At 43.0% G+C, this 13787-nt stretch overlaps 1 protein-coding gene across 4 annotated transcripts in view; it reads right to left on the bottom strand.

Annotated features, from left to right (window-relative positions):
* Nucleotides 1-13787, bottom strand: part of SLC12A1 (solute carrier family 12 member 1) — a 90935-nt gene that overhangs the window by 24583 nt on the left and 52565 nt on the right. For all 4 annotated transcript variants that reach the window (XM_057306291.1, XM_026518433.4, XM_026518431.4 and 1 more), the window contains exons 19-20: nt 12863-12969; nt 10019-10101 (exon numbers count right to left, since the gene is read on the bottom strand). In XM_057306291.1, the coding sequence (XP_057162274.1) occupies nt 10019-10101; nt 12863-12969 (190 nt within the window). The remainder of the gene's footprint in view (nt 1-10018; nt 10102-12862; nt 12970-13787) is intronic.

Genomic DNA, 13787 nt, shown 5'->3' with positions numbered 1-13787 from the left:
GAGGGACGTGCGTGGGGGATGGGCTGGATGGGTGATGGGTATTAAGGAGGGCACTTTGGATGAGCACTGGGTGTTGTACATAGGTGATGAACCACTTCTACTCCAGAAACCAATATTGCACCGTATGTTAACTAAGATTAAAATAAAAATAAAATTAAAAAAAGTGGTGTCTATGCAATAAAATTATTATACATCGTATGATTTTTTCCAAATGGTTATTAAAAAGTAATAAATATCAGCAAATTGTATTCGGAAAGTAATAACTAGCTCAGGAAAGTAGCTCTGTGTGTTGTCATAATCCATGAAGTCACTCGGTTTTTAGTTGCGAAGGTAAGGGAGTCTATTTAATGATATCTTCCTTCACTTCCGGCAAAACCTAAAAAGCCAGATCCTCTGTACATGAGATCTCGAGCACTGCACGCCACTGATTTGCTGACCTAAACTACTGGGTTGGATATCTGACAAGCGGAAGTGCCAAAATTACCAAAGTACACCGGGTACGTATCAGGCACACGACAATGCCTCCTGAATTGCAGCATAAAACTAGACAGCAATAATTACGGAAAGGTCACCAAACCTTATATGAAGCTGTATGGGCTCCGAATAGAAATTACAGTGAAAAACGTCCACTAATAATTCTCTTTTTTTTTTTTTTTTTTTTGAGAGAGAGAGAACACACACGGGGCGGGGGGGGGGGGGGGCAGGGAGGGAGCAGAGGGAGAGGGAGAGAATCTTAGACAGGCTTCACACCCAGCGCAGAGCCCTCACGACCCTGAGACCACGACCTGAGCTGAAATCAAAAGTTAAACGCTTGACCGACTGGGCCACCCAGGCGCCCCAACAATTCTTTCTGATAAGCAACATACTTTCTGGAATGAGTGACCAAAGTGAAAGAAAGAAAAGTTGAGGTTTCTGTGTGCCTGTCGGAGTTCAAATTGCTAAGAAGGGTCTCACGACACTCAAGTCTGGGGCAAGAGTCAGGCCGTGCAGCTTCCTGTCCAGGCCCTGAGACCCACTATCCAAGCTTTGGTGTTGCATCTGGCTGTCTTTTAGCTTTTCTGGATTCTGATTGTGACGAAAAATTCCTAACTGCTATGTAACACCTTGCTTCCTTCTCTGACGTCAACCCACATTGGATCAGGGTGAGTAAGACTTTGAAAGCAGTCAGGGGACAGTGCTCAAGAATGATAGGCATTCTTGCTTACAGTGGGCAAGGTGGCCTCTTGTTAGATCCCCTCATCTTTTTGCTTGCTGGGAACAGAGACTTAGAAAACGAGCAATGTTCTGAGGAACAGAGTAGGAAACCTAGCTTCAGTGTTACAAAACACTGGTAGGGCTTCTGTAAATGTCAGCCCTTGGAGCCTGTTGCCTTATCTATCTGGGAAGCGAAGCTATGCAAACTCTAGATTTATCAATTATGTACTAACTAAATCTGTCAGGACAGTCACATCCCTAGACGGTGCTGTTATTCAGCTCCACAGAATTGTCTGGCCTCTTTCCAGGTCTTAGCAATTAATCTTTTGCCAGTGGCATGAGATTTAAGGTCAAATCACCCATGTGATTTCCCCAAAGCTTCAAAGGTTCTCCAGATCAGCAACTATAGAAAATCTGAGAAATTAGACTGATGGCATTAAAGCTCAGACAGGAGTGGCTTACCCCTGACTTTCGAAAGGTGAACACAGGCTGCATTGCAGGGGAGGTCGTGGCCGATGACAGCTCTGCGGCGGGCTTTGTGCGACACGAAGCGAGTCATTTACTTTTCCTATGCCTCTGATTTCCTATCTGTGAAATGGAAAATTGTAACCCTTCCCCTTTCCAACTCTCCCAGCTTTGCAAAAAGAACAAACAACAGTTTCTGCACGGTGCTTTGCGGCGCCTTAAAGAACAAAGCAACGAGCGTGTCCTATAGGCAGTGTATTTATGCAGCCCCTGGAAACGGGCTTAGTCATGCAAAGCCAACTGAGTATTCTGAGAAGCCTGGGAGTTATTTTAGCAGTTACTATTTATTGCACACTCTCTGGGTGCCCGGGACTGTGCTGCATATTATTCCTTCCCAAAGGACTCCGAAAGAGTTACTATTATTACTCTCCTTTTGTAGGTGAAGAAACTGAGGCTCAGAAAGGTTAAGTAATTTGTCTGAGGTCACCCAGAAAATAACAGGGTTCAAATGCAAAGAGGCCGGCTTCGCTCCAGACCCTGCACGCTTCCCACTCTGAAGACATTTTGCTTTCTGCTCGTTACTCTTCTCTCAGGGTTGTTCCATTAACCTCCAACACTTCATCGTCAGGCGAACCTAAACACTCTCGGGCATACGGTGTAATGTTAGCTCCCCCGAATGATGGCTCCTCCCACATGTCATTTTAACGGGAGGACCCTCAAGACACAGGTACTGATGACAGGCTGTCCCAGGGCAGCAACCGCCTCGGAGATATCACTGGCCCCGGGGGATGGCCCCCGAGCTATTATCTACTGTTTGGGATGCGGCAGGGGTCCAGCTGTGGGGTAACCTCCTGTTTGAGGTCGTCCGGAAGATGTATATTTGCCAGCTTCTTTGGGGGGGGCAGTGGCAAGGGCCACGCTGGGGAAGGGCCTCTTTTGCTTTCCTTTTTTGGCAGGCTCCCGCACACCCCGTGATGAGGCGCTAGTTGCCACGTTCTTTGTCCTCGAGTTTGGACAAAGGAGGAAAAAAGATAAATCCTCCTTTGACACAGAGTCAGCTGGCTGAGTGAGCCGGGAGCTACTCCAACTATTTGCTCAAAGGTATGTACACAGCCCATCCTGGACAGAGCAGACTGCAAAATCCCAGGCCCCAGAGACAAAACCAGACTTCACCGGAATGTGAAAGATTCAGCAGTCCCCTCAAAGACAACAGACGGAGGCCAGCAGAGAGAGGTCTGTTCCATGGGCTAAGATCTGCTTGCTTGGCCATCTTGGATTTTCACATCCACCCAGTGGTCTCATGCCTTGCACCGTGATTTTGCAAATTCTTATTAGAGCTAATTCATAATTATACACTTTGTGGGTGATCTAAGGCCTCCTCCTGTGCCATCTATCGTTCCTAAGTGCTAAGCAGAAGTGACAGCCTGATGATCTGTTCTGAATGATCTATCTGGTGTACTGCTCGCCTCTGTATGCGTACGAGTCCAGAGTAGACTTCGTCAAAACATTTCTTTCAACTAGAGTACTGGCTAGCCGACTTGCAAAAGCATACCACTGGCCACAAGGTGGTGAGCCCAGGGAGTAAGGATGGATAGGCATCAGCCTATTTCCACGAGGCTGACCGTAACAATTACTCATTCCATCGCAACTGCACGTGTGATGTTCCGGATTCACAAAGCCCTTTCCACAAAGATCTTATTTGATCCCAACGCCAGTCCTGGGATCCAGGCAGAGCTGGCGGCATTCTCCCCATTTTACTGAGAAGGAAACGGGCTCAGACCATTCAAGGTTGCACAGCTGGGGATGCAAGCTCCTGCTTCCAATTCTAGCATCTCCCTTGTTACCATCCTTCCTCAGCGATATGCTCTGACTGCCAATATCTGCCTGCTGAAGAAATACACACTCTGCATGTTTTTGAAGAAGCCATCCCCCAATTTCCCAAATGGAGAAATTTTTATATGGCTTTACGTTTCCATGATACTCTGCTTCAACCTTTATTCCAGTAACTACACCTGTGTAGGGAATAGAGTTTTAAGACACATGTTTACTTTACGCCCTCTGGACTGCAAATTCCTGGAGGGTAGCTTCTGTCATATTTCATTGCCCCCCATTTGTCGGGGGTTTCTTTTGTGTCACGGACAATGCCAAACATTTTGTGGCCATAATATCCTTTAATCCAAGACAGTAAATCTGTGAGCTAGGTGCTATAACGATTTCCATCCGAAAATGTGAAAAGTGAAACAGAGAAGATGAGTAATTTGACTAAGGCTACACAGCCAAAAAGCTTCGAGCTGGAATTTGAAACCAGGTCTGACCGATTTCAGAGCCTATGCTTAGACTTCTCACATTCTTAGTTGCGCCCACGCCTCCCTACTCGTGCCTACCACCATGACAAACACTCAAGAACAGTCTGTCGGAATTAAAGAACAAGTCAGTGCTATTCAACACAGTTCAATGCATTTGAAAGTATCTCTCTAAAGAAAGGAAAACAAAAGGATAGTTGTCAGGGATGAGCACGTGTAAAGTACCGCGTGGAGGGGGGCGTCAAAAGACAGTGTTGAAAAGAAGCAGGATTAATGCCGTATACAGAATTATAAAAAGAGGGCCTAAAAGGGGCTGATGGTACAAAGCAAGATGGAATGTGACGGAAGGTAGGACAGGCAGGACTGAGCAGAAGAATGAGAGGCAAGGGAAGGGATCCTTCCCCTGGAAAGATCCACCACCTGGGCCTCAGGTGGGAACTTGAAGCTTCCATAGCAGATAATTCTATAGCCTATCCTGATTTACAAAACCACAGTGCTAGAAAAGAGAGGGAGAGAGAGAGAGAGAGAGAGAACAAAAGCCCTGCCTGTCTCTCATTCCGAGAGTAAGGGAATCCCTGAAGTTCTCATGGGGGAAGAAAAAGCTTAGACCTTTCTGTTCTCTCAGTTGAGTGGGTTTCTAACCAATTCTTCAGACGTACCCTCGAACAGTTCTCATGGTAAGAACCCTGAGCCTTCTTCATACAAATACCCACTTGAAGAACCGTTCCCCATTCTCCAGTGTTTTATAAACTGATTGTATGGTAACCAACTGGAGTGACCATAGTTTGAAATTCAACTTACTTATCAAGATTGCCTCAAATGCTCTATGCCCGGTCTTTTTTTTTTTTTTTGAAGATGTTTTTTAGAAATAGGCATTACGATTCACTTTGAATCCCAAGGATGGAGAGCAGTCAATTATCTGACCGCAGAAGAGGGAGCAGGGAAACCCACCAAGGAATCATGTCCCCTCCCATTTCACAGCAACCTTTCTCTTTATTAATTATTAAATTATGATTCTTTCCTGGGTCAATCAGCTCAAAGCTGTAAATGCTTACATGAATCAATGTGACTTACCCTAGGTGAAGGCTGGCTAAATTGAAGGCAGGAAGCCATCCTGCAGTGGTCGTCTTCCAATCAAGTAATTATTTACTACACTGCCATCTGTCTTTATTTTGCTAAGCCACTCCATCAGAGCCACCAGAATCCCCGTGCTCTGAGATGGTCATAAATCGTGTAGTACTTACATGGAACACTTGACCGCAATATATTGCAGATCACGTTTCATCACTTTATTCCTACCAGTACAATTTGGACTCTTTGTTGTAGTTGGCAAACTTGCTAAGTACCTCTGGGAAGTGAACAATATGAAATAGTGCATTTTTGGTGTTGTCAGGCAATAAATTAATTTATTAAGAGAAACTATCAGCCATCGGTATTGGAAGAGTCGCTGCGGTACACAAGTTAGAATGTTACGAGCATCGATCTTATTTATATACAAAAGTTATTCTCCTCACGTAAGCCTGTGACACAGCATAGAAATAATTGTCATTAGGTGGTAAATTACCTATAAAGCTGATTTCTATTCACTGCTTTATTAACTACAGTATATGGGCACTCTGAATTGCTAATATTTCCTTTAAATTATAATCTGTGATGACACTGTGGTGCCTGTGTTGGAAAAGCTATGATGATAATCATTAACATAGTGTAATGCAATACGTAAGATTTATCAGGCTCTTATTAAGCCCTATCTTACGGTATAATATAATGAAACACAAGCTTATTTCTTCCAGTTCAAAATCTAATATGAGGGTGGCGCCTTGAATTACAGAAACTTCAAAACAATGCATGGAAACGTGGCATAAAGTTCATTTCTATCATTATGCTGTTGTTCTCCTGCACATTCTTCATGTATTTGTATAACACTGTTTTTTTGTTTACCGTAGATAATCGGTACTTATAATTATTTTATTAGCATCCAACTCTATTTTCCCTTTCTTGACTAAGAATCAGAAAGATTTCAAACATCCAAGTTGATATAAATTGGATACATCCCTTGGGAAATTAAAAGGGGATGCAGTTCACTGCCAGGATTCTTTCAGAAATACTACGAAATTTGCTTGCTGTATTGCCTTACAGGACTGAATTGATGGTGCATTTTGGCGGAAGGAGCAGTAAAGGTGGGAGCAGTATTTTCCAGCTACACCACATCTCTCGGCTCGAAGAGATCAACATAACATATAAAGCAAACGTATAATCGAAGTGCAAACTGTATTTTGTATTCTCATTTTTTAGATGGGAAAACATTATAGCACAAAAGGCAAACAAGTTAAAGCAAAATGTAGAAAGTTAGCAACAGAACAGGTCTCTTAATATTCGATTTTTGTAATTGTCCTTAACGTCATGTCTGTCTTATCATAGACAGGCACCCCCCCACCCCCACACAAAGGAATTGTTCTACTCCCATATCTCAGATTTCACCATTGGCTCTCCTTACCTTAGTCATTGTCCTCTCTAGATCTCCTTCTTACAGGATAGAATGTTGGTTTCAAACAGACATAGGTCTGAATCTTACTTCTACCAATTGCTACCCTTGTGAATCTTGGGTAAACCTCAATTCATTAGCTGTAAAATGAGGACAAAGATAGTGCTTTCTCTATAGGGTAGTTGGGATGACAAGTGTTATATGTGAAAATGAAGCATATACATGGCACATAAAAATGCTCAAAAATGGTTAAGGGCTCCTGGCTGGGCGCAGAGCGTGCGACTATTGATCCTGGGGTTGTGAGTTTAACCCCATGTTGGGCATGGAGCCTTAGTTTAAAAAAATGCTAGCTGTTGTTGCTGCTAACGTATTGAGTTCTACTGGAAAGAACTATAAATGAATCATGAACACTGAGTGGGAATTAGAATATCCATCTGGAGATGTAAAATGTCCATAAAAGAGAATAGGGGCATAAAAAAGGAAGCCTGAAGGCACCAGAGTATCCTCTTTGCTACGGTTTTGCACTGGATAGACTCTCAGTCTTATTTCTTAAGCTCTTCCTACATAATCACGGAGTATACATATCACACAGTGGTTCTCTAGCCTATGTAAACACTTGATCTCCAATTTCGTCTTCTTTCTGCTCCCTTACAACACACCAGATTGGCTGCATCAGGAAGTTCACCGAATCCTCTCACACTGCCTTCTGTTATGACGAAGTCAACCCTACATGGCCAAATAGAATCTGGACCGTCAGGCACCGGCACTCTCAGATCTCTTGCAGGCTTTTCCTTTCTGCTGAACCGATCCCGCAAAATCCTGAGTCTCCTCTACCTGGAGACCAAACGCCACTAGACAAAAACTAGACAACCAGCGGGACTGCTCCACCTTCAAGGAGAATTGAGAGCACTGTGCAAAATCCTCAATCTACCACTCCACCCTTACAAATCTACACTCCTCATCAATCCTCACCTCTTTTGCTCTAATTTTAGAGGATGAAGCATTTTTATTTGTTTGTTTCAAGCCCCCTCTTCCATCCGTGCCCTTCCCTTGATTCATCCTGTTCCTCCAGAATCTTACTCCAGGGGTTGCCCCCCCCCTTTTTTTAATACCTTCACCTTCAATCTCCCACATTCTCTTGGGTCCATTGCCTCAGTCTGAAAACATCCCCCTCTCTTCCATTCTAAGGTCGAGGGGTCTTCCTATGGTAAATCTCCTCAATCTCATTCCTCTCCGTTGCATCCAAACTTCTCAAGGTGGGGAGGGCCACACCCATATTCTCTGCTTGGTCATCTCATACTTCGTCCTCAACCCACCGCAATCTGGATCCTGTCCACCTGCTCTACAGATACTAGATTCACTAAGATTACCTGTGCCTTGTCAGTTGCATTTCATTCACAATCTTACTGGTAGGTCCTGCTGTATTTGACAATAGTGGTGATTCTTATTTTGAGCCCGCTGCTCCCGTGGCTTCCATGACACCACAGACTCCTGATTCCTTTACCTTTCTGAACGCTCCTTTCCTGCTCTTCTTTGGGGCTCCTTCCCTGTGTCTTAGGGCTCTTGACTACATGCACTCTTTGGATGATTTTTTCCAGTGTTGTTGTTTCGATTTTCACCTAAACTAGGATACCTTCTGTATCAGTCCACTCGGCGTGCCATAACACATACCGCAGACCGGGTGCTTAAACAACAGACATTTATTCTCTCACAGTTCTGGACACTAGACGTCCAAGATCAAGGTGTTGGCAGGGTGGTTTCATTCTGAAGCCTCATTCCTTGGACTGTAGATGGTTGTCTTCTCCCTTTCCTCCATGCTTCTCTGTGTCCTAATCTCTTTTCATAGTGACACCAGCCATATTGGATTAAGGGCTACCCTAGTGATCTTATTTTATCTGACTTACCTCTTCAAGGACCCTGTCTCCAAATACAGTCACATTCTGAGGTTAGGACTTCGCCATAGAATTCATAGAAAATAGTTTGGCCCATAACATCTCCTAAATCTGCATCTCCAGCTCACACTTCTCCTTTAAGACCAGGACTGTTTAACTGCCTGTTGGATCTTTCTGGTAGAATTTCCCACAGGAGATTATTTAAACCTACTCTTCCTCCGTATTTCCCATTTCCACAGACAACACCACCATTCATGTAGTCAGCCAATGGGTCTTTTTTCGTTCCTCCGTCTCTCATATCCCACACATCCAACCAGCCCCCAGATGTTGCTCTCTGTGCCTCCAAAGCACTCCTGTCCTTTTGTCTCCATCCCTGGCTCTAGTTCAGGCTGTCACCTTCTCTGCCTTTGATTATCGTAGAAATCCTTTTGATTTTTGATTTGTCTCCCTGTTTCCATTCTAGTCCCCTTTGAGTCCATTTCCCCCCACTTAAATCTCTTCAATCGTTCCTCACTGTCTGCAGAATATTCCCACACTTCTTAATATGGTAAATGAGGCTTTTAAAATCGGGATCTTCTATCAGCAGCCTCAAATTTCACTATTGTCTGCTTCATACTTTCTACTTCAGTAACGTGAATCTGCTTTGGGTAGCCTATTTTTCCATAATCTCATGTATCCACACCTTTGCTGATGCTTTCCTCTTTGCTAGAAATGATGTTCCCCAAACTCATTCATTTCTCTCTCGCCCAATATCACCTAGTTAACTCTACTCATTCCTAGTAGAGGAATGAGTCTTTCCTCCAGAAAGACTTCTTGGAGTAAGACGCTCCTCTCTCTTTCCCATTATACTCTATTAATATTCTTATCAGCACATGAATGATATACCCATTCCGATTTCTGGGCTGTGAGTCTCTTGAGGATACAGACTTTTATTAGCCTTGGTTTACCCAGCACTGTCATTCACACCATGCCTGGTACACGAGATACCCAAGAAAATACTCCTTCGTTTTAGTGTCAGGCATCAATGGATTCTATTTTGAAGTTCGTCTGAAGAGAGAAGTCACGAATGAATGCCCTGTCCTAATATTTCAATGACTCTTTAGATGTGCCCTTTATTTCATACGTAAGAGGGCATGTTTAAACTCTTACAATTAAACAAGTGTAATAAATCCTCTATAGGGAAAAGCAGAATCACTAATCTGAATTAGTGTTTCTGCCTTGGACTTGGACGAGTGATTCACAGCATGATACATTCAGGCTCATTTCCATGTTAGCTGCAAACCAGATCATAGACTCTTAAAAACAGAATACGTGCTTTTTCAAGGAAAGAATTAATCTTTATTTTCTCAAACATCTTGCAGAAATTAATTTGGCAGTTACTTCACCAAAGGGGTTTATTTTCAGCGATGCTGGCTTTGTGGTTTTGTGATAAGAAGAGTAATTTATGACTTTCCTGGATTATTCTCTAGTTCTGTTTAGCAGGACAAAGGCCTTTTGTGTTAGCAATGGGGAAAGCACTGGGGAAGTGGACACTTCAGGTCAGCACAAGAATAAGCAAGCGCCATCATTGGGGGTTTTGTCTGTATTGTACACTACTCTATCCCCAGCACTTAGAAAAAGGCCAGGCATGGAGTAGGTGCTCAATAAATATTTGTCGTTTGAATAAAGAAAGTACATACCTTGCACTTGAAGAACCTGAGAGATGTCAAATCCGTGGCTGATTCTGACTATGACCACACCAATCTCAAAGTCAAACGCATCACTAAAAGTGGAAGCAAAATGGTTACTGATTGAAAAGACTCCTTTAATCCCGAGGATTTGTACTGATAATAAGAAGAATTGCAGATGTGATTAAGCTAGGGACCTTGAGATGAGGAGATTAGCCTAGATTATCTGTCAGGGCCCAGGGTCATCACCAGGATCCTTAAAGAGTATTCTGGAAGTAGGAGAGGCGCTCAGAGTAATAATGGGAAGGATTTGACCCATCAAGAGCTTTGAAGATGGAAGAAGAGGGCCCTGTGCAGTGGGCTGCCTCTAGAATTTACAAAGGCAAGGCTGGGGATTCTTTGCTAGAGCTTCCAGAAGAGAATAGAGGCTAGCCCACACCTTGATTTTAGCCCAGTGAATTAGTGTCAGACTTTTAGCCTACACATCTGTAGGCTATGAAATTTGTGTTGTTTTAAACCACTAAGTTTGGGGTAATTTTTTTTACAGCAGCCAGTGAAAACTAGTACATATTCTAATTAAAATTAAGACATACCTAAACACTTAAAATCTTTTATTCAAAGAAAAATGAGAAAATACTATATTATGGTAATAATACCCCTATGGTAACAATAATACCATGCTTTAAGTCATAAAACAAAAGAAAAGAAAAAGAAAAAAAAATAGAAAAGGAAATATAATCAGTATGGATGTATGATTGTCTTCCTTCCATATTGGCCTCACTGCTATGATAGTAAAGTCATTTAATTTTACTAAGCCAGCTAAGTGTTATACTGGTACAAATTCGAGCCACCTTAACATTGAACTTTACTACCGAGAAGACCAATTATTAATTTGGTATAAAAACCAGAAGTCTCCTTGGCCTCATATTACCAGGTTTGATTATTTTGGTCCCTTTGAATTTCTAGAATGTTTGGGATGGTGGGGAGGTTGGAAGACAACCCCAGATAATTTTGTATCAACTAATGGATGCTTAGTGACTAAAGGTTTACATATGTCTTCCTGTTTGCTCCAGCCCTTTTCTTCCAAAGATGAGGATTAAATTTCTTTCCTCTCCACCCCCTCTTCTCCCCGCAATGGTAAAGACGACATTTTCCTGAAGAATCTGGATTACAGAGAGCAGATCTGATCTATTTCCAAGGGTGACCAGCAATGGACTGTGATTTTAAATATATCAAAATGCTGGTTGCTGAGCTTGGTAAAATTCTGATCACCTGCTTTGGCCTTAACCTACTGAACCCAGGGCACCGACGGGGGCCACACCGTAGCAGGTGGTATCCAGGCTTCATACCTTTAGGGATCACAATTTGGGAGAATGCATTTACATGTGTTCCCTATGTTAGATTTAATACACATTTTCCCTATGTTAGGAAGATTATGGAGTGAATTTCTGTTTGGTCAGTAACACATATAAATTTCAGAAGATGAAAATTATCTTCTTATACTTCTTTTCAATCAACTGATACTAGAATGCTTTTGTAATGTTCCCCAGATCTCCCCCAGATAATGACAATTGTGATGCTTTTTCTAGCAGGGCCAGCGACATAGCCTCGTATGAGAAGCACCGCGTGTGTATATGCTTGTTTGGAAGGGGTGAGGATTTCTTTCCTGTGTATTACGGATTTTTAAAGTGCAGCAGGACTTCTCAGGGCACACTCTCTGCCCCGAGGTGTGGAATCAGAGCAAAGCCAGACTCCGCACAGGAAATCTTCCATTTTCAGAGCTGTTGACAAAAGATGGCTGTTAGAATAGCTAACATTGCCCCCCCAGTAAGACAAATCCGCTTAAATATTATCAAGCCTGAAGAAAGGCTCTGTTTTCTAGAATGGTCACTGAGGACACTCTGAGCCTTTCCGTATGGGAAGAATTTGTTTTCTCTTATTCAGAAGAAGGAACCAAGCCAGATAATACTTTGGCTCTCCATGTACTTTCGAAGGCAGCAGAACATTGTGGTCACGAGCCTAAACTTGCAGTTCGAGAGTTCTGGAGTAGTTGGAATAGTTGGAATTCCCGCTCTGTCACAATACTGTCATTTTCTGCAGGTTTCTTAATTTTTAACATCGTACCTCTACTTATAAAACGGAAACAGTATTAGTTCTACAAAGGCTTCTTGTGAGAATTGAATGGGATAATGCATGTCGAGGACACCAGCCGGCTACCTGCTAGTCTTTTCCGGACTATCATTATTGCCCTTGTCCCAAGACTTCCCCAGTATTTAGATAGGAGATGTCACGTCCCCTTTTAAACTCACTTTTTGTTCTTAAACCAACACAGAGGCACTGATACATGACAGCCTCATATCAGCAAAGGGGGAGCCGAGGCTCTTGGGTAATAAACTCCTGACCCGAGGCTCGGGAGATGACAATGACTGAACTGGGCACACCAGCCAACCCAAGATTCCCGGTGTTTTGAAAGACCATTTCTCTCCTCACCTAGCAGTCCTTTGCTCTTAATCTTGTGAATAGGTTTCCCTATGTTAGGAAGGGCCACACCGTAGCAGGTGGTATCCAGGCTTCATACCTTTGGGGATCACAATTTGGGAGAATGCATGTAATATGTGTGTTCCCTATGTATTTTTTTTTTTTTTTTGATATCGAGTTCCCTCCACCCTGCCTCCTCTGACACTATGATTCCACGCAGTTCTACTAGTGGCAGTGTTTTTTTCACTTTGGTAGAGAACTCAGGGGACCTGGGGAACGTCGTCTTTTCGGCAGTTTAATCTGGTAGAACAGCGCTGTTATGTCCTGCCCAGGTTAGCGCTTTGTAAACAAGAACACGTCTCGAAAGGCATCACTTACTGTATGATTCCCACATAGTTCTCAATCTCTGTCAAGGGAGCTTTCCTCCAGTTCTTTTTATATCCAATCACCAGAGTGTTTGGTTTCATTCTTCCTAAGCCCGAGGCCTAAACAGAGGAGATAAACACATGGGCAATCCTCTCCATACCAGGAAACTACCACTGCAAATGAAAAATAATGTCCACAAGAGCACCGAAGTAATGTCCGGAAGATTCTGAAGACGAGATTACATTTTAGTGCATGTCCTTCATGCCCGTACCCAAGCATAAAATAGAAAGATTAGTTCTAAATCATCTCAGCCATAAATGGATTTTAGATGATAGAAATGTAGCTTTTCTAAATTAGCAGTCATTTGCATTTCTTCTGACACACTCATTAAAATGGTTCAATAATTTAAAATCAAGTGAGGGTCGGCTTAACCGTTGGCATGCGTGTTGTAACTTAGTGATTCAAAGCTCATTTCCACCTGTTTTATCCATAATGTCATTAGCAGTAAAATCCATGCTTGCAAAATGCTTAGATGCAAGGATCACTGAAACTTCGACTTACAGTATTGCGTGAAGAGGAAGTGAGCTATGTCTCTAAGACCTAATCCTCTCGCAGGACAGTATCGTGCATAGTCGTCTTCCACTTCAGGTTTCACTCCCCCCCCCCCCCCCCGTTAGATGGCAGGATATGGCTTCCGGTTAATTAAACCTCACTCAGCAATGTTATTGAGCACCTGTTAATTGCAAAGTGTTATGGTAGAGCAGTGAGGCCTCTTCTTTGGCCCTAAAGAGCGCAGAATGATGTGAAGGAGGCAGGATATACACAGATAATTATAATTCAAGCGCACATGCAGTAGGAACTCGTATGGAAGCATAACGGAAGAAACCTTGAATTCCAGCTGTGGGTTCATGGCTGGCTTCAAGGGAGAGGTGACATC

Source organism: Ursus arctos, unplaced genomic scaffold, assembly GCF_023065955.2.
Source record: "Ursus arctos isolate Adak ecotype North America unplaced genomic scaffold, UrsArc2.0 scaffold_36, whole genome shotgun sequence".
Lineage (NCBI taxonomy): Eukaryota > Metazoa > Chordata > Mammalia > Carnivora > Ursidae > Ursus > Ursus arctos.
Note: the sequence above shows the minus strand (reverse complement) of the source record. Positions and strands in the feature narration are given on the sequence as shown.